The sequence below is a fragment of the Crinia signifera genome, chromosome 7 (assembly GCF_055691185.1).
Source record: "Crinia signifera chromosome 7, ASM5569118v1, whole genome shotgun sequence".
In the NCBI taxonomy this organism is placed as follows: Eukaryota; Metazoa; Chordata; class Amphibia; order Anura; family Myobatrachidae; genus Crinia; species Crinia signifera.
Genome location: NC_139223.1, coordinates 151,387,571 through 151,408,658, shown reverse-complemented (window position 1 = coordinate 151,408,658; position 21,088 = coordinate 151,387,571). Strand labels below are relative to the sequence as shown.

Below are 21,088 nucleotides of genomic sequence, written 5' to 3'. Positions count from 1 at the left end.
CCGATCCGCATGAAAATGGCGGGGCGTACGCCTCCACCATGTTGGGAGCTGCCCCCTGCATTCGATGGTCGATGACCATCGAAGGCAGGGCCGCACGCTCCCCCCGCTCACGCAAGCTTAGAGCACACGGACAATCGTCCGTGTGAAAGCTTGTATTGGGGCGGGCAGCTGACATCCGGCGATGTCAGCTTTCCGCCCCCATCACTGGCGTCATAGCCTCATTACCATGCATACGCCCCGCGTTTGCATGGGAACGCCCATGAAACGCTGGGCGTATACATAGGGTAATGAGGCTATTAAGCCCCTCACACCCCTATACGCCCCCTTTGCGGCGTCTAAATTTTTTACTCGGCGAATTCCCCTGCACATGCGCAGAGTGACCTCTGCGCATGTGCAGAGTGTAAACATCGGCGGTACGGCCGCACGCGGTCCGTACCGCTCAGATCAAAATAAGGGCCAATGTTATTTTTAAGACATGTACCCATATCAAATACATGCTTACACATATAAGGCCTGCAAATAAGTTGGCCACATATTGGGTATAATATCATTTATTATCCAACAAAAAGGAACATTTCTCTGCGTACATGCAATAATTTGTTACTTTGCACATGAAGCCCAAGGATACAAATATTGACTGTAGTTGTACAAAAAAAAAAAAAAACCCACAGTAAAAAAAAAAAAAAGATAAAACTTTAATATATCTAATATTTGTAATTTATGCTGCGTTCTCATTGCCGCCCCTGCAAAATCCCGGGTTTTTCTTGCCGGATTTTTGGCGGGGCACAGAGCTTCTTAGCTCAACAGACCCCCTTCATACTGCACATCAGACCCGGGAATTTCCCGTGTCTGCCCCTTTCACACTGCTTTCCATGGGCTGCCTTCCAACAAGTGTGTTGAATTTGATTGGGTGTTGGGAAATTTGTACAAATTGCTGTGATTGGCTGTTTAAAAAACAGCTTTTATTGTCTGGCTGTCACATATTACATGATTACATCCCCCAATGAACTTGCTTTTTTGCATTTTGTGAGAAAAACCCGGGTCTGTGCTGTTCACACTGCCATACACCCGTGTATTACCCAGGAAAAACCCTGCAAAAAACCTGTGTCTAATTCCCAGGGCATAACACCCGGGAATTTCACAAAGACCTTTTCACACTGAGACAGGAAACGGGAAATTACCGCTTGACCTGGCAAATACCCGGGTTTTTGCGGCAGTGAGAACGGGGTATAACACACGTTTCCATGGAGCAATAAGATGACATGGTGATCACATCTGCCATACACACTAAATGATCTGCGGCATGACGGCACAACTTATCATTACATGCTGCATGAAACTACATTACATCATACTGGCCATGGAATAATTTTCCTTTTGGACATGCAGCACATCCAATGGGGCGATTCAATGAGCGACAGCAAGGAATGAAGGATTAGGTACACACAGCTTTCATTGTGTACAACATATTGTTCCATTCCACATCAGAATTATAACTTGGACTATACATTGTATAGTGTGTGCTCAGTTTTGCCCAAAGATAGCCACACGAGGGTCAATATATTGCTTTCCCAATAGTGTACAGTCTCATCAGCACACACATTCCAAACTGATCATTTATAATCCAAGGATATTTAATTCAATTGAAAATAATTGAAACAATTCTATATGAAAGGCTTTTGGTAATGCAATGCATAAAATACTATAGGAAAGTTGTAGGATCATTCAACTTCAATCTCACAAGTACAATGAACCGTACACTTTTCAATCACTTGTACTTCTAAACAGAATTTTCCCACCAATACAATTAGATCATTGATCAGTTTGGACTGTTTGAGCGTTGACAAATGCTAAAATTGGATCTATTGTTATCCACACAGAAATCTATTCGTACTAATTCAATAAAATGATTACATAGAAGAATGCAATTGTAGCATATGTAGCCAGTTTAACACCCATCCATGCAATAAACAAGTGATGAATCACCTTGTTGTTTACAAATTGCTTCGGCAGCGTGGAAATTAGTGGTGTTTAGAACTGATGAAAAGCTGTAGCAATCATTCTGGAATGGTGTCCACTCTTCTGGGCACTGACCGCCATAATCTTCTGGTTTCTTACCTGTAAATACATAATTTTATATGTAATACATACAGACTACATAAAGGTTATCAATGCTATTTTTGCACACCAGTGATTAGGGTCATGTCATGATTAAATGTTGGTAAAAAGTGTGACAAATGTCCATTGGTGTAAACATTGCAGTGGTGGAAACCGCTACTAGTTAAAACGTTAGATTAAACTTTATTTCATGTGTTTTTTCACCTTATTCAGTTACAGAAATGTTTTATTATTTTTATTACTATTATTATGAACAATAAACAGGACAATGCAACTAAAGGCAGGGTATATGGTAAAGGAGGAACCGAAGAGTAGGATGAGTGATGCATTATGGCTGTTGATATAATGTTGGAACTGGGGGCCATCAATTCATGTACTATTTGAACTACCACCATCTTTTAAGCTCTATCTGCGATACCCTCAATAAATCCTGTAGAGAACAAAAAGGAGGGATAGTAGAGACATAGGGGTGCACTCTAGTGTCTCCTTTGCAATTATGCAACTGATTGAAACTACATTTAAAAATGTTACATTTATGCTGCTTTCAGACCGCATAACTGGCTTTGACCCTGTATTTGAAAACATTTCCAAAAACGGGTCTGCCAGGTTTAACCCCTTTCACATTGCATCTCTTAAATGGTATATTACCGTTTAAGTGCCGTTTTTTTTACCTGGCAGACCCGTTTTTGGAAAAGCTTTCAAATACAGGGTCAAAGCCAGTGCAGGCAGCCCCCCTCCCCCCACTTCTGTTCCCCTGCTCCCATTTGGGGAGACCCGCTGTGCAGTGGCCGGCAGCGCTGGGACCAGTATACAGGTGTCCCGTCCCCCCCCAGAACCACTGCTGATGGAGAGCGGGCAGGGGGGGGCATCACCTCACCATGCGCCCCCCTGCCCACTCTGCATCAGCAGCTGCTGCTGCATGTGTCTCTCCGATGCCCGCACTCCGCTGCTGCTCCGCTCCGGACCCTACAGGCTGACGGTGAGTCAGGGCAGACAGCCGCCCGTCCCCGCTCACCTCCTCTGCGCCAGCAGTAGCACCAGCCCCCACTCTCACCCCGGGCAGGGCAGATCACTGCCCGGACACTTGCAGGGACCCCCTGCCCCCAGCACGACCATTCCCTTCCCTGGGGGGGGGGGGGAAATACCGTTTCAGACCCGTTCTAGACACCAAATAAACGGGTCTGAAACGGGTAGGACCCTCCATATTTACCGTTTCCAAAAAACGTTTTTTTTGGAAACGGTAAAATCACTCTGCACCTTTCAGACCGCACACATTACCGTTTTGAAACGGTAAAAAAACGGAAATATAACGGTTAATAAGTGCGGTCTGAAAGGGGCATAATTGATATTTTGCTGGTGATAGATGTATCTATATTTGTACTCTGTGTGGTACTGTATTTCTTTTTAATCCACTTGCTGGTTAGGTTGTGTAACTACTCATTTGTTACAGTTGCTCTTGTTATTAGAGCAATATTATTTAGATACTGTTTCCTTTCCTTTCACTTGGGCTGTGTGCCAATCCTTATATGTAACAGTTAATATTTTTTTTCTGGTTTAATTTCTACTATGTTGTGATATTTGTGCTTTTGATATTATTTGAATTTTTAATTGTTTAAATGTTCTTAATTTAGGAAATTGGATGTTCTTTATTATTCTCCAATTGCTAAAAACTAGTTTAAGTATTCTCGGATTTAAACTGTTATTTACCCAGGTTGCATGCTTTTTCAATGACTTTTAGTGTAACAATGAATTGATCTTGTATTTATTTACCTTGTGTACCAGCATCGTAGGGTAGTTAGATTTTAATTTGCTTAATGAATTATATTATTTATTAAGCTTCAGTGCTAATACCACTTACACCCAGCTTACAACATGTATCGCATTTAGATGTTGTATTTGTGTTTATCAATCTCTTTTATTATATTCATGGGAGTACTGTGTGTCCTGTAGTGTTCTACTTTGGTGCATGCTGTATCACACTGATGTCAGTGTCTATGTTGCGCCTCATATAGCATTTAATTATGCTTCTGTTTTTATACCTCTATACTGAATTAATTGGGGACCAGTGGATTCTACTTCAGTTAATTCAACAATTCAATTTGTTGGGGGTCAATTATTGCTTCCACATTCACTTCAGAATTAAATAAATTTCTGCTAATGCCGGCATCTGTGCGCTGCCTCGTGCATCCGGGACACGCTGATTTTACTCTCCCTCACATCAGCGTGCGGCATTGGAAACATACGGCGCTGTTTAACATTTATTCAGCCATGGCGGGCGTACATATATTTATTATTGAAACATTTATAGCATTACAGAGCAGCCTAATATCACGCTCCTCAGTAAATCCTAACTGAAGCCTGAAATATACGGGCTGATTCAGGATCGCACATAGAGATCGAAATTCGTCTGGGTGGCAGCAGGATGACCGCTGCTTAGCAAGCGGTACTGAATTACCCCCTTAGACAGGGGCATAACTCTTAGAGGCAGTGGAAACACCTGCTTCTGGGCTCCAAGCCCTGAAGGGGCACCTGCATGTACAGCAGCACCTCAGTGGATTCAAGTGGAACCGCTGCTCTTCCAGCGGAGCTGTGGGGTGCACTCCCTGCTGCTGCATAGTTAATTGGCTCTATCCCAGAAGCCTGGCTAGCACCTCCAGTAGGGACAGGATGGTTCCCAGCCGGTACCGCTCAGCATGCCCTGCAGCAGGTAACAGTACACCTGCCGCCGCTGCTGGACTGAGAGATGGGTTCCACCAGTTAATGATGAGTCTGCGTCCTGCAGACGGCTGAGCCTCGGGGGATTGACTCTGACCCCAATCCCCCGCCGCCCATGCAAACCTCCCCCCCCCAATCCCCTGCAGCCTTACCTATCACGCTGGTCCCGGCGGCTCCGTTCTTCTTCTGCTAAGGACCGCCACAAAATGGCCGCGCCCATACAGCAGACAGTTTCAGAGAACTGTGTGCTATATGGGGGCGGCCATTTTGTGGTGGTCCTCAGCAGAAGAACGGAGCCGCTGGGACCAGCGAGATAGGTAAGTCTGCGGGGGATTGGGGGGGGGGGTGTAACTATAGCACCGCAGCCCCCGGCGCCCCCACATGCACAGCGCCCCCCCGCGGTGGCGGGGGCTGCGGTGCTATAGTTACGCCGCTGGTCAACATACACAAGGTCGGCATTGCCAAAAGGTCGCCAAATGCAAAATGTCAACATGGAAATGGTATACACATGATTCGGGCCTTTTCATGTGTCGACCATTGTCATGTCGACCTTTTGCCTGTGCCAAACTCTTGTCAATCTTGACCTTTTACGTGTCGACCTTTTGTCTATCTGGACACTGTTGATCCATCATCCGGATACCGTTGTCACGCAGCATAGCTTTCGATTATCGGACAGGCTGCGAATTCACAGCTGTCCGAATGGGGCCCATTCTGCAAGTAATTGAATGTGTTTGTGGACTGCATGACTATTTACATACCAGCTGATGTAAGGCAGAGTGCGCCCTGCAGTTCTGTATCACAGTCTTCCGTTCTCCAATAGCCATTTGTGTCAGTGTACACACAGTTCCCATCTGACTGTGGCACATCCACGTCTTGCCACGCTACAAACCGAGATCTGGAGCCATCTTCCCACTTGAACTCAGATCCACGCTGTTTATATTCATTAAACGGGTTTCGGAATATGAAAGAACCGCAAACAATGGAAACTGAATATACGTTTGTAAAAACTGCATGAATAATACAACTGTAAAACACTGAATTAAAGGAGTAACAATACATTTTATAGCTGAGAACCTACTGGTTCTCAGCTATAAAGCTCAAAAGAAACATATATTCAAATCTGTGCATAAGTGTACACATCTGGATATGCAACCTGCTTTACATGTGCGCCTGTTACTAGTAGTAAGTAGTACTAGTACTAGTAGTAATCACTATTGTTATACTCATACCCTATACTAGGTGCTAAATATACGCTTCCACGTTTTCACTTATTTCCAACTCTGCATAGCCCAGAGCTGCGCTGACACACCTTCATTTATTTATTATTATTTATTTACATTTTCTTATATAGCGCAGCAGATTCCATTGCAGTCTCTTATATAGCGCAGCAGATTCCGTTACAGTTTCTTATATAGTGCAGCAGATTCCGTTACAGTGTCTTATATAGCGCTGCAGATTCCGTTACAGTTTCTTATATAGTGCAGCAGATTCCGTAGCACTTTATAATAGTAGACAGTGATAAAACAAACTGGATAACAACAGACAGACTTGGAGGTAGGAGGGCCCTGCTGCAAGCTTACAATCTATAGGGACATAGGAGGGAAACACAAGGACAGGCACCAGTAATAGCATAGCAGTCCCACCAAGTTGCAGGTCGAGAAGGGAAGCTAAATAATATATAAGTGCCTCAGAGGGTTATGTGTGTGGTACTTAAATATGATAGGCTTGCCTGAAGAAGTGAGTTTTCAGGGAACGCTTGAAAGTTTGGAGGCTAGTGGAGAGTATTGTGCATGGAAGGGTATTCCATAGGGTGGGAGCAGCCCTCATTGAATTCTACTTATGAGTTATAGGCCTAAAAGAAGTTTGAATCTGCACCTCCTGCCTGCATTTGCAATCGTATAGAACTGTAATAGGATCATAGGTTATTGTGGTGTCCCACTGCAACTGCAGCCTGAGTAAATTGAACCCTCAGGCCTTTAACCACCCATTCCTGGAAAACGTTTTTTTTGGATAATTTCATTAAACACAATAGCTATAGCTAAAGTATCTGTTTATTAACATTTTAAAATTGGTATCAAAATTCATATTTAAGTATAAAAGATTGAATTTTATTGATTTGAAATAGATGAAACTTGATCATTAGTAAATAAACCTAAAAGCATTTGTTTCATGATATGCCTTCATACTGTATTTCAGTATGTCCATGCGATTTTCTATATTCAGTGTATATATATATATATATATATATATATATATATATATATATATATATATATATATATATATACACATATATAAATGGCTAACTACTCCTCACCTCTAGGAGGTGAAGTACTGCCACTGACCACTAGAGGCCAAATCACTCCTTTTTGTGCTAGAAGATGTCATAACAGAAAGTGAAAGCATCCTTTGCAGGGTAAAACTATCAGTCAAAGCCCCCAATAAGTGTTGGCTTTGAAAACCCTTTCCTTGGTAAATCTACCCCCTAGAACAGGCATGTCCAAACTATGGTCCTCTAGCTGTTGTGAAACTACAAGTCCCATCATGCCTTGCCACAGTTTTGCTATTAGGGAATGATAAAACCACGGCAAGGCATGCTGGGATGTGTCGTTTCACAACAGCTGAAGGGCCACAGTTTGGACATGCCTGCCTTAGAACATAGGTTCTCAAACTGTGTCCTCAGGATCCCAAACAGTGTAGGTTTTCCACCTGAGATCTTTAAAAACATGTCAGTGAGTACTGTGTATAGCGATTATATATACTTACATTATCTCTGTAGTATCCGATCCAATGAGAATAACCCATGCGGTGGACAATGATTGTTACAAAACCATGGTGATAAAGGTCACCAATGCTAACCAAATTATCCCCGAATTCCTGACATCTCCTGGAGGCATCATACCAGCTCATATTACCGGATATTATTCTGTAGGTTTTGTCTCCATATTCCATCATGTCTGTTACCGGGAACATTTCAGACACATCAATAACATTTGTGGAAATGTCTAAAATGAAAAGGAAAAAAATGTAAAGAAAAAATAATGTGGCATGTCATTATCTTATTTTAAAAATATTTGGTATTTTGCCTGCTATACATAGTGCAGATATAATATAAGTCCTGATTCAGAGGTGTATGTAATGTGGATGTTGCACGCAGTGGAGTGATTATTTTCCGCTGTAAATGCTCCAGAGCCGCACTGCGCACATGTAGCAAACAAGTAGCGATAGAGCGCACACAGGATTTATTCATAAAAGTCACAGGTACTTTAAGGAGGTAATAGGTAACTGGGTGCACCCATGCACACCTGGGCGTGCACCTGGCTTTCTGGGCCGGCGGCTGATGTCTCCGAACGTCAGCTGCCCGCCCAGTTCTCGGAGCAGGATGCCACAGGATGCTATTTGGGGAACACAGTGTGGCTGTGCATTGAAATGTAAATGTTCACCATGTAATTTGATCATCCCGTCGTCTTGTCCAAATACAGCATGCTGCGGTAGGACCCAGCAGCAGCGCCCCGTCGTGTATGTGCGGGTGGCCACATAGGAGCCTTTGAACAGGCTCTTTACCATCAAGCAGATCCCGCTGAACAGGACCAGCTTGGCCGCTATGTGTGGCCCTAGTCTTAGGACAGCAGTCAACAGACTTACACAACACAGACTTACGCATACAGTATGTTCAATGGTTCACCAATCAAAATCTGTTTTACTGGTTTATTTTGTAAGTGGCGAATGTTAGATGACCGCAATGGGCGTCTGTAAGACGGCGCTTGAGTCATAAGCATATTTTAAGGGTTGAACAGCCAAAATTGCTTTATCGTACACCTCTACATTAGGCCCATAGTGTGTATCTAACCCCTATCTGCGACACAAGATACATCCATATTCTGGATACAGTTCACACCCACTTTCCGATAAACCAGAATACTTGTGTGGGGCATATACAATAGAAGATGTTCCACTTTTAGAAGTAACAGATGAAGTGTCACCTTGTTCTTTCTCACAGATGAATCCATAGCCTTCGTCAGTGCAGTTTGTAAGATACCGTATACCAGTGGGATGAATATCATGATCTGCGGCTATCAAAGGGCATAGTTGATTGTGTTTATCTGTATCTGATGCATTGACATTAGTCTAGAGAAAACAGAACATACTGTATCATTATATTTGACATATTGCAAAATAGCAGGGGTCGTTTTTTACATTTATACCACGTTCAGACTGAAAAAATCCATCTTTTACCCAGCATTTGAATGCTAAGTCATTTTGCCAGGTCCAGTCTGACCCCCCATTCATACTGCAAAGCAATTTACCGGGTCAAGTATTTCTACCCGATAATTTGTCTTTTCTAGTGTGAAAGGGTCAACCTGGGGTTGACATTCCCGAGTCTTTGACCCTGCTTTATTCCCATGTCAAAGACCCGTACATGTTGACCCGGGTTGACCCTTTCACACTCGAAAATGACTAGTGTTAAATTACTGGGTCATACATGCTTGACCCGGTAATTTGCTTTGCAGTGTGAATGGGGTATTAATCATCTCATGCAGTAACCTGCGGCAGCAGTATCAGGGTCAGCAAAATTAATGTAAGAAATACTCATTCTCCTGCTGCTTAAGTCTAAGGGTCTTTTTCGGAGTTGCACGCAAAGTGGCCACATCTTTTACACGGCACCTGCATCCAAAGCAAACATACACGTCTCTGCATATCAGCAGGCTATTAAAAGTTGTATTTAGCTGAGCCTCATCTACACTTGCAGTTAAATGGGTTTCAATTGGGGCGCCACGTTTGTATGCAGGATAATCGTGTTGTAGGTGTATAGAGATAGAATTCTGGGCTATTTCAATAGGAGCGCATATATAAATCTGGCTGATCTGGTGTCAGACTGGTCTCTTGTACAAAGGATGAGGCTTGTGCAAATGAGTGCTGATGATGGCAGCGATTGTATAGATGCGGTACACAGGCAGAGATCAGCAATGGTTTTTCTGCCCGAATGTGGCCATATTGTAGGTTAAGCCAAATTGAAGACAGATAAAAGGTTGACAGGTGCAAATGCCGACATGGTGAAAAGGTCGACATTACAATAATTAACACAAGTGGCTATCACGAAAATTACCAACACAAATTTTATGGTTTTTTTTTAGGCCATGTCTTGTATATTCTATGTCATGTGACCACCATCAGTACAAACGTCTACCCTTGTGGGTTCTCTTTACTCGCCACACTACTTCCAATAGATGTCTGCATGGATAGTAACTCAAGCAAATGTTAGTAAAACATGTGAAACCCCCCCCCCTGAAAAATGTGCCAACCACTTGTGTGTCGACCATTGTCAGGTCAACCCCTGGAACATATCAAGCTTCACCCTTTGAATGCCAAGTGCATTGGACTAAATAGGTGTGAAAATTGACAAGCAAACATTTTTCTTCACCATAATGACATGTAATGGTTACCTCAGATAGGAAATATAATCGTTTTTTACACAGCATTTAAAAAAAAAATGTATATAACAAATGTGAGGGACTCTGACATATTTAGCAGATATTTTGCACATCTCCCACAGAAATGTTGGAACTCAAAAGGGTTAAACACTGTTCACCTTTCTTTTGTCGACCTTGTGTTTCTGACGACCATATGGCCTCATCCTATCAACTTTATACCTAGATATTGAGGTGGCTGCAGTGCTGACAAAGGAGTGCAGGGGGTTCACAGAGCACATTTATACATGCATGGTATCTTGATTGATCCCTGGAGATCGTCAGCGCTGCTCTGGAATCAGCATAAACTATTACAGTGTTAAGCCCATCACCGGCCAATAGGAGTCCGGGGGTCGGGCTTAAAAATGCACTGGTTTATGCTGATTCCTGGGCACTGCAAGGCACACAGGTGATAGATCCAGCACATACAGGCCACCACTAGGCAGGTTTAGGCATTTGCCCAGGGCGCCGGCCACTGGAGGGCGGTAGTGAGCTGCAGGCCAGCAGCAGCAGGAAAGCTACAGCAGCAGCAGAGGAGAGCCGGAGGAAGGAAGTTGCATCTCGGTGAGTGAGCAGCGTGGCAAACCCCCCCTCCCCCAAGCAGCACGGCGGGCACAACGTGGACCCCCCGCCCCCACCCCCCGAGCGGGGCACCGGCACCATTGCACTCCCCATAACTCCCCCGGCGCAGCACGGCGGGCACAGCGCGGATCCCCCACCCCCCAAGCAGTGCGCCGGTACCATCGCACTCCCCATACCATAACTCCCCCGGAGCAGCACGGCGGCCGGTCAGCCACATCGCCCCCCCCCCCCCGCCGGTGGAGCGGGTCAGCACCGGCCCTGAGCACATACAGCATATTACATGCATGATAGCATGAATGTAATATATGTAATATAATGTAATATACTGTACATTTTATGACGGCGATAAACCCAATGAGATATACAGATTGTATTACTTACATGGGCAAATTGAATTATAGACCAGTTATTGTATGTTTCTGAAGTGCCATTTTCCCACATATCATAATGATAGCCTCGGAGTCCAATCCAAAAGCTGTTTTTCTGTCCAAAAAGTTGCATCATTATAAAAGCTAAAACAAAGGACAATGTTATTTGTGGATGGAATACTTGGCAAACAGTCATAAAGGATGGTAGGTAGTTCAGAATGCAGTGGTCAGGGATGTCATCATCCCATTTGCACATGTATTTTAACATATGACTATGGCATGCTACTTACGTTCATATGCTAATGCACGAATTGTACAGTAGAGTTGGGTGGCATTACTTCTAAGTACAATTATAATGTGTGAATGAGATATAGATCATAAATTACAGTACATAGGAACAGACAATACATCCCATCAGCAATAAAATGACTTTTTTGGGTTTGTATCAATCGATCTCTACAGCATATAAACAGGGCCGGTGCAAGGCACCAGACCACCCCAGGCAAGTCGGGGTGGGGGCGCCCCGGTCTGCCGCCCGGGTACCTGTCCTGCGGCGCTGTAAATCTGGCGGCAGCGGGGGGTCCTTGCAGTCAATAAGAAATAACGAGCGCTATCCGCCGGGCTATGCGGAAGCGCTTCTGTTTTGGAAACACTGGCCGCACGGCGCATGCTGACTGGCTGAATCTCAGCCAATCAGCGTGCGGCCAGTGTTTCCAAAACAGAAGCGCTTCCGCATAGCCCGGCGGATAGCGCTTGTTATTTCTTATTGACTGCAGGGACCCCCCGCTGCCACCGCCGCCAGCTTTTACGCACATATACGCCGCAGGACAGGTACCCGGGCGGCAAGGGGGGGGCGAAATACCGCCCTCCAGTGGCCGGCGCCCTAGGCAAATGCCTAGATTTGCCTAGTGGTGGCGCCGGCCCTGCACATAAACAAATACTGCCTGTTATTCTTTTAATTATTTATTTAACGTTTAAAAATACTTCTTAAGCTGGCCATACACCACTGCAATCTCTCAACTGATCCCTAGTGAGCTGCCTTCCCACATGTGATGGATCGCATGCAACCCCGGTTCCCCGCCGACGTGAGGAAGGTCGGACCTGCATGCCGGTCTGACCTCCAACTCAATTCTAATGCGCACGGGACCGCGCATCGGACCAGAGGGGACCTCACACGCACCTGATTTGGGCCGATTTCTCGGTAGTGTATGGGGGCCTTTAGATTACACCAGAATCAGTAGATTCACATCTAGTCTGTCCTAAACACATGTATACACACAAAAGGGTTCATTTTTGGCAGGAGTCATTTAACCTACCACTATATTTTTGGAATATGGGAGGAATCCGAAGAGCCCGGAGGGAACCTACCCAAGCATGTGGAGAATATAATTTATCTAGGTCTACTTGGAGACCTGAGACATCACAACTGTAATACAGATGATTTGACACACACTGACAGTAACTTCACATATTTATGGTGGAGTTATGGTGACATGTTGTGCCATTGGACCTGGCTAACTAGTAACACTGGGCTTTACAGCATTTAATTATAGTTATGTTGGCTGTTTGTATGAACTGCCGGAAAGTTAATATGACAATATTGCGTGTAATATTAATGAAACTAAACTGCCCTGGTTGTGAATTACAGTACACACAGTGAGTGGCCATGCAGCATTCTCTGTCTGCCTCGCATCCAGCCAATTAATGGCTTTCAGCATGCTGATTGGTGGATATATCCAGCCATCTACCAATCAGCATGCTGAGCAATTCACTGTATGGAAGCAGTTGAACAAACAGTGTGGAACAGCAGGATTATTCACATGAGTGCGTGGGTAGGGGCCCCAGTGCATTGCTTTGCCCTGGGCCAAAATTTTTGGTAAGATGACCCTGAGTTCACTGCAATGCAGTAACACTGTAGTGATGTCAGGGAACGATGTCAAGGTAACCTTGAAAATTTCAAAAATAAATAAATGTCAACAAATCAAACATTTTTTCTTTTTTACTACAATGTGAACCGTTCTACTCTTAGGAACTGATTCAGACTTAATCACTGATCTAAAAAGTTACAAAGGGCCCCCGCCCAGACAGAAAGAGAAAATGCCCTGTGCAAATCTGCAAATAAATTGTGAAAATATTGCAGATCGCTATCCATCTGCAAATCCATACGCAATTCACAAACAATCAAATGTTTTTTTCCAGCCTGTGCAAATACAGGTATGAGTAAGTCTGACCCTAATGGTCATCTGCATCAGACACAGGCTAATCGAGGCTGCCGTTGACATCACGGACCGTCCCTTAAAATGCTTGGGCGATTTGTCTTCAGACACTTCCTGTCGCTATTTACCATCGCGCACGTGCGCTATGATAGTCAGGTGATAAATATTGGGACATCAACATAATTCTCATATTTTGGGCTCTATACACCACCACAATGGATTTGTAATAAACCAAACATTATGTGCTTTAACTGCAGACTTCCAGCTTTATTTAAGGGTATTTACATCCAAATCAGGTGAATGGTGTAGGAATTGCACCTGACTGTATGTACGCATTAGGAGTCATTCAATAATCGCTAGATCTGCAAATTCGATCAACTCTCAGTCAGGCCCTTTGTGCTGATTGGAAAGAAGGAGAAGAAAGTACTCTCTGTTTTTGGGGGGCACTACTTTTAAAAAATTGTTTAAAACTTAACTTTTAACCTTTGTGCTGATTCACAGACTACAACTACATTTGCAGAGTGAGTATATAGTATTATATGGTATAGTATCATCTTGATATGTTAACAATATGACAAAAGTGAAGAGCATTAAACAAGGATTTGAATGGTCCTTATATCACCTCACAGTTACAGTTATGTGATTTTTATATTTTGCTGTTGGAAATCTGCAACAAGTAACATATTTCAGAAGTCAGCGTGGTTTACTTAACAGGAAATCCGGCTGCTACACAATACCTTGATCTATTTCATTGGTAATGCCAGTCAGAACTCCGCTGTGTTCCTTGCAGTAGTGAGATGCCGCATACCAGTCATATTCTCTTCCATCTTCCTCTTTATGCACAAAGAAGCACTATCATGAAAATAATTAGAAAGATTTATTAAAATCCTATTATAGAACATTCAATATTCTTTTATCAGATATATTAAAGCAAATTCATCAAATATTTTAAGGCACATAAAATCCATTATAATGGGAGGTGTGTTTCACAAATGTACAGACACTTTAATTATAAATATACCCAGAAAAATAATTTTATATTTCCTAATAATGTGCCAATTAATATATGTGATCGACCTAATAAAGCAGGATCTGCGAAGCACGCGCCGGCACCACACGCCGTGCGTGTGATTTCATGTATCTCTCCAACCATACCCACACTTGTTCAGCGATCTCCAGACTAAGCCCTATATTTGCTTATATATGGGTCCCCCAGGTAATGTCCTTGGTCTGCATCAACTACAGTATATTCTATATAAGAGACAAACATGCCTCTTCCACATTAATAAGATTTAACAATCAACCTAAATATTGAGTGTTAGTTGACACTAAGTGACACTACACTGGCAACTCCTGAGTCTCAGGAGACTTCCTATATAAAAGCCCTGTAGTGGAATGTGATTGGATCCTGAGGTCACGTAAGCAACAACCAGATGCTGAATGAGCAAAAGCAGATCACATTATCCAAGGTAAGATGGAAGTGGCCATGACTGGAATCAGCGGGAACTAGACACTGGTACACTGTGGGCTTCAATCGCTGACTCAGCACACCCATCAGAATGAATCTGCACCGCTAACCGCTAAGCACTATACAGTGGCATTCGCTGTTCTTCGGAGAGGGGGTGGGGCTAAAATGATGCAAATTGGGTCATTTTAGCCCTGCCTCCTCCCCGAAAAGCTGTGAATCATGGCATTTACTGTAATGGGGGTGGGACTTGATGACATCAAGCTCCGCCTCCATAAAATAACAATCCTGCAGAGAGTCTCCTCTCCGGGAGAGGTTCGGAGAGGAGAGATAAAAAGTAGGCAATAACACAGCACCATAAAGTAAAGGCTCCAGCAATGTAAATCAACAATGCTAACCCATGATGCTCCTTCCTGTTCATTGAGATCTCCCGGTAGTGTCCTCAGGATCTCCCCTAAATATGAAGACAATCCCCACATATAATAACCTTGTTTTCATAGTATAGCCAGTTTGGAGGGCATAGTCCTTGCTTCTGCACATCATGGTCTTTGTGGGGCATGGGATGTTCCATTTTGAACATAAAATCTGTTTTACAGATTGCCGAATTAAAATCTAAACAATCTGAATAACTCCAAAGCCCTGAAAAACATAATTGTCTGGAATTACTGATTTAATACAATTGCAGGACATATCTGTAATAAATATAAATTACCCACTCCAAACTCACAGTGACTGCTGGAGTTGGTTACTACAATGATGTCATACTAAAATAGTAAGGTTACTAATTATTGTTTACTATATTAGACAAATAAGCAGGATCTTAATGCTAATGGAAAGTACAACAGATACGTTTGTTATAAACACATTGTGAGGAGATCAGGGTTAGGCGCAGTGCCGGGCCCTACCTCTGTGTCTCAGGTGGGCTGCCGCTGACCATAATACTGCCCCCCTCTGCTGCTGGTCCCCACCATCCCAGCTGCCGCTGCTTCTGCCCCCTCTGGTCCTGACGCAGTTGCAGGACAGCGCATGTGCAGTATCTTTCCCGGTACGGCACATGCGCCAGTCCCCAGCTTATGAGGGCTGCTTGGGCAGCAGCCCATAAAAGTTAAAATACGGTCCCAATGCCTGTACACTGACAAGCACCGGGACTGGTGCATGAGCAGACCCCAGATTCTATGGTCTGCATATGTAGCACAGGGTTGCCGACTTGCAAAAAAAATCCTCTCCGGGAGAATCTTTCATTACGAGTTGGGGGGGGGGGGGGGGGTTTAACGGTGACATCATTAATCCCCGCCCCCATTACCGCAAATAGCCGAAATAACTGATCTCCATGGAGGGGGCGGGGCTAAAATGACACGATTGTGCCATTTTAGCTCTGCCCCCTCCTCTGAGACTTGCGGATTGCAGCATTTAAATGCCGCGATCGGGGGGGGGCTCAGTGGGGGTCCCCCTGATTCCGGGAGCGTTGCCCACCCTTCTGGGGGGCCGGGAGGGGGACCCGATTTTAGGGAGACTCCCGCAAATTCCAGGAGGGTCGGCAACCCTAATGTAGCAGCCCATAGAGCAGTGTTTTTCAACCAGTGTGCCGTGGTACACTAGTGTGCCTTGAGCTGTTCTCAAGTGTGCCCCCACATCTATAGATAACCAAACCCATTTACAGCCACCACCATTTCAAATGTTATTTACTGGTCTCTTCTTTTCATGTAAAGGGCCAATGTATTTTAGTTTTGTTACCTGTGGGGACCAGTGTGATTGTTTTTAATGTGGGGGCCAATAGTTTTTTTTTTTTCCTGTGGTGGACAATGTGTTTTGCCCTGTGGGAATCTCATGGTGTGCCTTGGCAATTTTAAAGTCTTATTTAGTGTGCCGCAAGGTAAAAAGGTTGAAAATCACTGCTATAGAGGAATACCGGAGGGAGGGAACACCTTCCAATGGGACTGCATTGGGAGATTGCCAGGTCGGACTTCCTATAGGAAGTCACTGCCAGTCACAGTGAAGCCAGTGCAGTCTCACAGATAGAACCTTTTACAGGTACAGGTGCAGATACTAATTAGCGTGTTCTCAGACTGAAGATCCAAAATGGGCATAATAGTTAAAGCCCGCCCTCTCTCTCTCCATCCATACCCCCAGCAACCCTTATTCTAAAGCCCAATCCTAACCAAGTCTGTTTTGTGGAAACAGACATTTTTAGACAAACTTTTTATATTGGCATCTATATAATAAGTTGAATAGTGTGTGTGTGTGCTTGTCTGTTGCATTGTGGGCACACCGTGGCACTCAGGGCCGCCAAATTCGGTAACAAGGTACCTCTGGTGTGAATCTCAAAGCCATTTTTTGGAAATTTCACTTATACTGCTTTCACATTGCAGAAATGGGTAATGACACGGTATTCTTAAATGGGACATTAAAACGGGTCAGAGCCTTGAGACCTTTCACATTGCAGGTGAAAACCGTTTTAAAAATCATTTAATACCATTCAAACATTCAACCCGTTTAACCCCCAAGGGACACATTTCAAGCCATTGAAATAGAGCCATTCACACTGCCTAAAAAACGGCTTTAAAACGTGTAGGACTATGTTTTTTAACCGTGTTGAAATACCCGTTAACTTTAACCGGTAAATCAACTCTGGCACTTTCACATTGCAGCCTTAAACGTTTTAAAATGGAAAAAAAACGGCAATATACCGTTTTAAAAGTGCGATGTGAAAGGGGTATTAGAAATGTAAAAAACAGCAAGGTTTCTACAGTATTTGCCTTAATTGATGATCTGGTAAACAACACCTACCTGTAATTTCATTGCTCTCATTGAGTATAGCTGTGTACACATGGTGCAATATATTGCTCAGTGTCCAATTTTCATCAGCGACCTGAGATAGTCACTGATTAACAGGAGACTCTGCCGGGGGAGCCTCAGAGGGAAAAAGCGCTTGTGCGACCAGCGACCATTAGGAGGACACAGGAGCATGCACCCAGCGATTTATCGCTGCAGCACAAAAAATCACTGGCAATATGGTTGCTCAGCGTCACCCCACCATCTAACATTATGGTGGAGGCTTTCAACAATTGAGTATAATTGGGGAAATACATAGTCCACCATCTCACACACACATGTATTCATTGTACACACACATTTATTTATTTATTAACAGTTTCTTATTTAGCGCACACATATTCCACACACATATTCTACAGTGCTTTACAGAGAATATATTAACATACAGTATTTTAACATTCACATCAGTCCCTGCCCCAGTGGAGCTTACAATCTATATTCCCTACCACATGCACATACACACAAAGACATTGTAGGGTTAATTTGTTGGGAGCCAATTAACCTGCCAGTATATTTTTGGATTGTGGGAGGAAACCGGAGTACCCGGAGGAAACCCACTCAAGTACGGGGAGAATATACAAACTCTGCACAGTTAGGGTCATGGTAGGAATCAAACCCATGACGTCAGTGCTGTGAGCCAGTAATGCTAACCATTACACCATCCGTACTGCCCATCACACCATATACGTACACACAGCACACTACACACACACATTGGACAGATAAACACAATACAACACACATACACATACATATCACACCACAAGCAGTACAACATACACCAATATACACTACAACCAGGGCTATTTTTGTGCAGGCTCCAGCAGGAACTGAGGCCCTTATTCTAGTTCACTCTTTCTGACAAAATATTTCTTAGATGGACAAAACCATGTGCACTGCAGGTGAGGAAGGTGTAAAACCCCACCCAAATCTAATTATCTCTGCACAAGTAACACCTGCCTCACCTGCAGTGCACATGGTTTTGTCCATCTAAGAAATATTTTGTCAGAAAGAGTGAACTAGAATAAGGGCCACAGTTCCTGCTGGAGCCTGCACAAAAATAGGCCTGACTACAACAAACCCCAAAACAGTACAACACACACAAACACACAGAACAAACACACTTATACCTCTTTTACACCCAAAATCCTGGATCCGACCCAGCATTTGGAACACAGATCCAAGCCAGGTCAGATCCGGGATTTGCACCATTTACACTGTGCTGCACACAGGCATCCATTCACCTCCTCCCTGCCTCCACTGCTGTCTACAGAGTACAGCAGCGGAGGCTGTGTGCAACCCCCGCCCAACCTCCATACTGACCGCAGAATGCTGCAGTCTGGAGGTTGGGCTTCCCCATTGATGTAAACAGGAGCCGGGTCAGATGAATGTTTGAGGTAGCAGGTGGGAGGAATGTATCACCCCGCCATCTCTGTCCCTGTGTCACCCCACCATCTCTGTCCATGCATCACCTCGCCATGTGGCATAATGTGAATATTGGCTCAATCCAGGTGGCATATTGTGAATTTTTGCTCAATCCGTGTGGCATAAAGTGAATTTTGCCTCTTTAAGTGTGGCAAAATGTGAATTTTGTCTCAATCCGGGAGGCATGATGTGAATTTGCAAGAAAAAAGTGGTTGTGGTACCAACCTATTAGGCGCCTGTGGTGGGATGGTTTGTAGAGCTGCTACTAGAAAAGGGGGTGAGAACCCCTTTAGGAATACAAAAATACAGAAAGGAAGATAGTAGCGCTAGACAATAATGGATAAAAAATTAGCAGGGTTTATTACACACAATTAAAAATAGCACAAGAAATGAAAAATACTAAGCATATGCAATAGGCTAGGCACCTAGTACGCTAATAATGGTCCATTCCTAGTACACCGCCAAGTAATTTGTTCCAGTAAAGTGTCCAGAGTTGAAAAGTATTCAAAGTGGGTATAGTTACCGCAGGGAAGTGTCCAAATAGAAGATAATTAATCCTTGGTAAGGAAAGCAAAATTGCTGAAGTCTTCAGGTGGTTTAGGTGGAATTCCCGAATATTGATGCGGAGATAATTACAACCATCGATCGGCTCTGGTGGCGGCTGGTCTGGGCCAAATGATAGCGAAGGTAACTTGAGAGGTGCCAAGATGCCTGCTTCTAACGTGTTTCGCTGTCTCAAGGTACAGCTTTATCAAAGGAATGATGGTATAGCTGCAGTCAGGGTTTATATACCCTACTCCTAATGAATGATCAGTTACACCTGTGCTTGTTTCATTAATAAGATTTACATAAAAAAACAGTAGAGAGATGAACGAGGAGGCAAGATAAAAAACATATAAACAATATTATATAAAGAGGATGCTAAAATTCAATGTATTAGGTAGCATTATAATGTGAATTTGGGCTTATTCCAGGCGGCGTGAATTTGGGCTCAATCCGGGTGGCATGATGTGAATTTTGCCTCAAACCAATGTTGCATAATGGGAATTTTGGCTTAATTTATGCAGCATAATGTGAATTTTGGCTCTTTCAGTTTGGCATAACATTTTGTATCAATCCAGGTGGTATAATGTGAATTTTGGGTCATTCCATGTGAATTTTGTTTGCTCATTCTGTGTCGCATAAGGGGACTTTTGGCTCTTTCTGCATGGCATAATGTTTAAGGGGCAAGTGTAAGGGGATCTACTACTGTTTTGCATAATGTGTATATAAGGGCATATGGCATGTTACACTACACTCAAGGACATGCCCTCTTTTGAGTGGTGGCACCCACTTTTTCTGGAGTGTGCACATAACTTCAGCCTTCAATTTCCCATACCCCCACTTCAAAATTTCCACTTGGACCACTGCACACACATATATATATAAGTAGCGCACCTCACACACTGACACATTGGACAGATACACACAACACAACACACCACACAGTACACTCATCCACATACACTACAACGCACACAAAAACAGTACAACACACACACAAACACACAAAAAAAAGGCATCATAGGTGCTAAATCTCAGGAGTGGATGTGGAATTCATCAACACACACAAGCTATCAAGTCAGGAGTGGTGCATTTCAAACGACAACACCACACCTGATTTAATTGCTGACATTGAGTATCAATGCAAACGCATTCTCACATTATGGTGGAGGTTTTAACAAATTATGATCTTGGGCCTCTGGCACAGCATAAGATGACATTTTACAGCAATTTTGGAAGTTAAAAAAAGACCCCAAGGTTTTCCCGGGCAACGCCGGGCGGGTCAGCTAGTATTAAATAAAATAAAGTACATTTCTTGCTCCATAAAATACAAAATGAATAGGGAAATTTTCA

General features: G+C 43.7%; 1 protein-coding gene across 3 annotated transcripts in view; it reads right to left on the bottom strand.

The window, feature by feature from the left end:
* PLA2R1 (phospholipase A2 receptor 1) overlaps positions 1–21,088 on the bottom strand; it is a 139,485-nt gene that overhangs the window by 45,566 nt on the left and 72,831 nt on the right. For all 3 annotated transcript variants that reach the window (XM_083153968.1, XM_083153967.1, XM_083153969.1), the window contains exons 20-26: positions 15,420–15,571; positions 14,205–14,319; positions 11,265–11,395; positions 8,817–8,961; positions 7,600–7,838; positions 5,592–5,763; positions 1,987–2,118 (exon numbers count right to left, since the gene is read on the bottom strand). In XM_083153968.1, coding sequence (XP_083010094.1) covers positions 1,987–2,118; positions 5,592–5,763; positions 7,600–7,838; positions 8,817–8,961; positions 11,265–11,395; positions 14,205–14,319; positions 15,420–15,571 — 1,086 coding nt within the window. The remainder of the gene's footprint in view (positions 1–1,986; positions 2,119–5,591; positions 5,764–7,599; positions 7,839–8,816; positions 8,962–11,264; positions 11,396–14,204; positions 14,320–15,419; positions 15,572–21,088) is intronic.